The sequence below is a fragment of the Bison bison genome, unplaced genomic scaffold (genome assembly GCF_000754665.1).
Source record: "Bison bison bison isolate TAMUID 2011002044 unplaced genomic scaffold, Bison_UMD1.0 scf7180017864487, whole genome shotgun sequence".
Lineage (NCBI taxonomy): Eukaryota > Metazoa > Chordata > Mammalia > Artiodactyla > Bovidae > Bison > Bison bison.
This window is the reverse complement of record NW_011495047.1, coordinates 7,825,185-7,826,117: the sequence shown is the minus strand read 5'-3', so window position 1 is coordinate 7,826,117 and position 933 is coordinate 7,825,185. Positions and strand designations below refer to the sequence as shown.

The window sequence follows — 933 nt, the reverse complement described above, 5'->3', positions numbered from 1 at the left end:
AGTCCCACTTCCGTAACCACAAGTTTGCCGATGTGAGTAGCGGGTCCTCCCAGCCAGTACCCGTCCACCCTTTATAGGACCCTTCCAGCTCCAGTTTCTACGCCTCTCTGTCCTGTCCTTGCACCTCTGGCTCCCCGCCTTTGTGCTTTGCCTTCCCCTCGCCTTCCTGTTTCCCCTCAAGCCAGGCAGCTCAGCCTCTGGTTGGTGTCCTGCATGCTCTCAAGGGCCATCACTAGGGGCAGGGTGAGGACTGGCCCTATGGGTATTTCTGGAACAGAGATGGGGAGAGGGTCTCAGTTTCCAGATCTGATGCAGGAAGGAGGGGGATGCCAGAAGTATGGGCCATAAGATAATTGAGAGAGCCCCTTGCTCCAAGGGGAAGCTCTAGACCCCAGAGCTCCAGCCTAGGGCTGACAGGGTCGACAGAAGGAGTGGGCCTTAGCACCAGTTCTGGGGTCACATCCTGGCTGTATTGATCAAAAGCTTCAAGTCATTTCACTGCAAAATGAGGACATACCTCGGTGTGCTGTGAGAACAGGTGATAGCAAAGTGCCCAGCACACTGTGAGGAGGGAGCCTTGCACATGGCAGCCTTTATTTTTGCCCTGAAGCAAGCTGTCTTAGGCTGGGATCCTTCATGTCTCTTTCCTTTTCTCGTTCCTGTACCCCAGCTGCCCTGTGAGCTACAGGATATGGTTCGGAAACACCTGCACAGTGGTCAGGAGGCCGCCAGCCCCGGGCCTGCCCCCAGCCTGGCCCCTGGGGCTGTGGTGCCCACCTCGGTCATTGCCCGCGTGCTGGAGAAGCCGGAGTCTCTCCTGCTCAATTCGGCCCAGTCAGGCAGCACCGGGCACCCCTTGGCTGAGGATGTCTTCGTGCATGTGGATATGAGTGGGGGTGACCCGGGTGACTCAGCTAGCCCCCCAGCCCCGAG

General features: G+C 58.2%; 1 protein-coding gene across 1 annotated transcript in view; it reads left to right on the top strand.

The window, feature by feature from the left end:
- The window catches only part of TJAP1 (tight junction associated protein 1 (peripheral)), a 24,267-nt gene that overhangs the window by 21,801 nt on the left and 1,533 nt on the right, over nt 1-933 (top strand). The window contains exons 10-11 of the mRNA XM_010863235.1: nt 1-32; nt 671-925. Of these exons, the coding sequence (XP_010861537.1) occupies nt 1-32; nt 671-925 (287 nt within the window). The remainder of the gene's footprint in view (nt 33-670; nt 926-933) is intronic.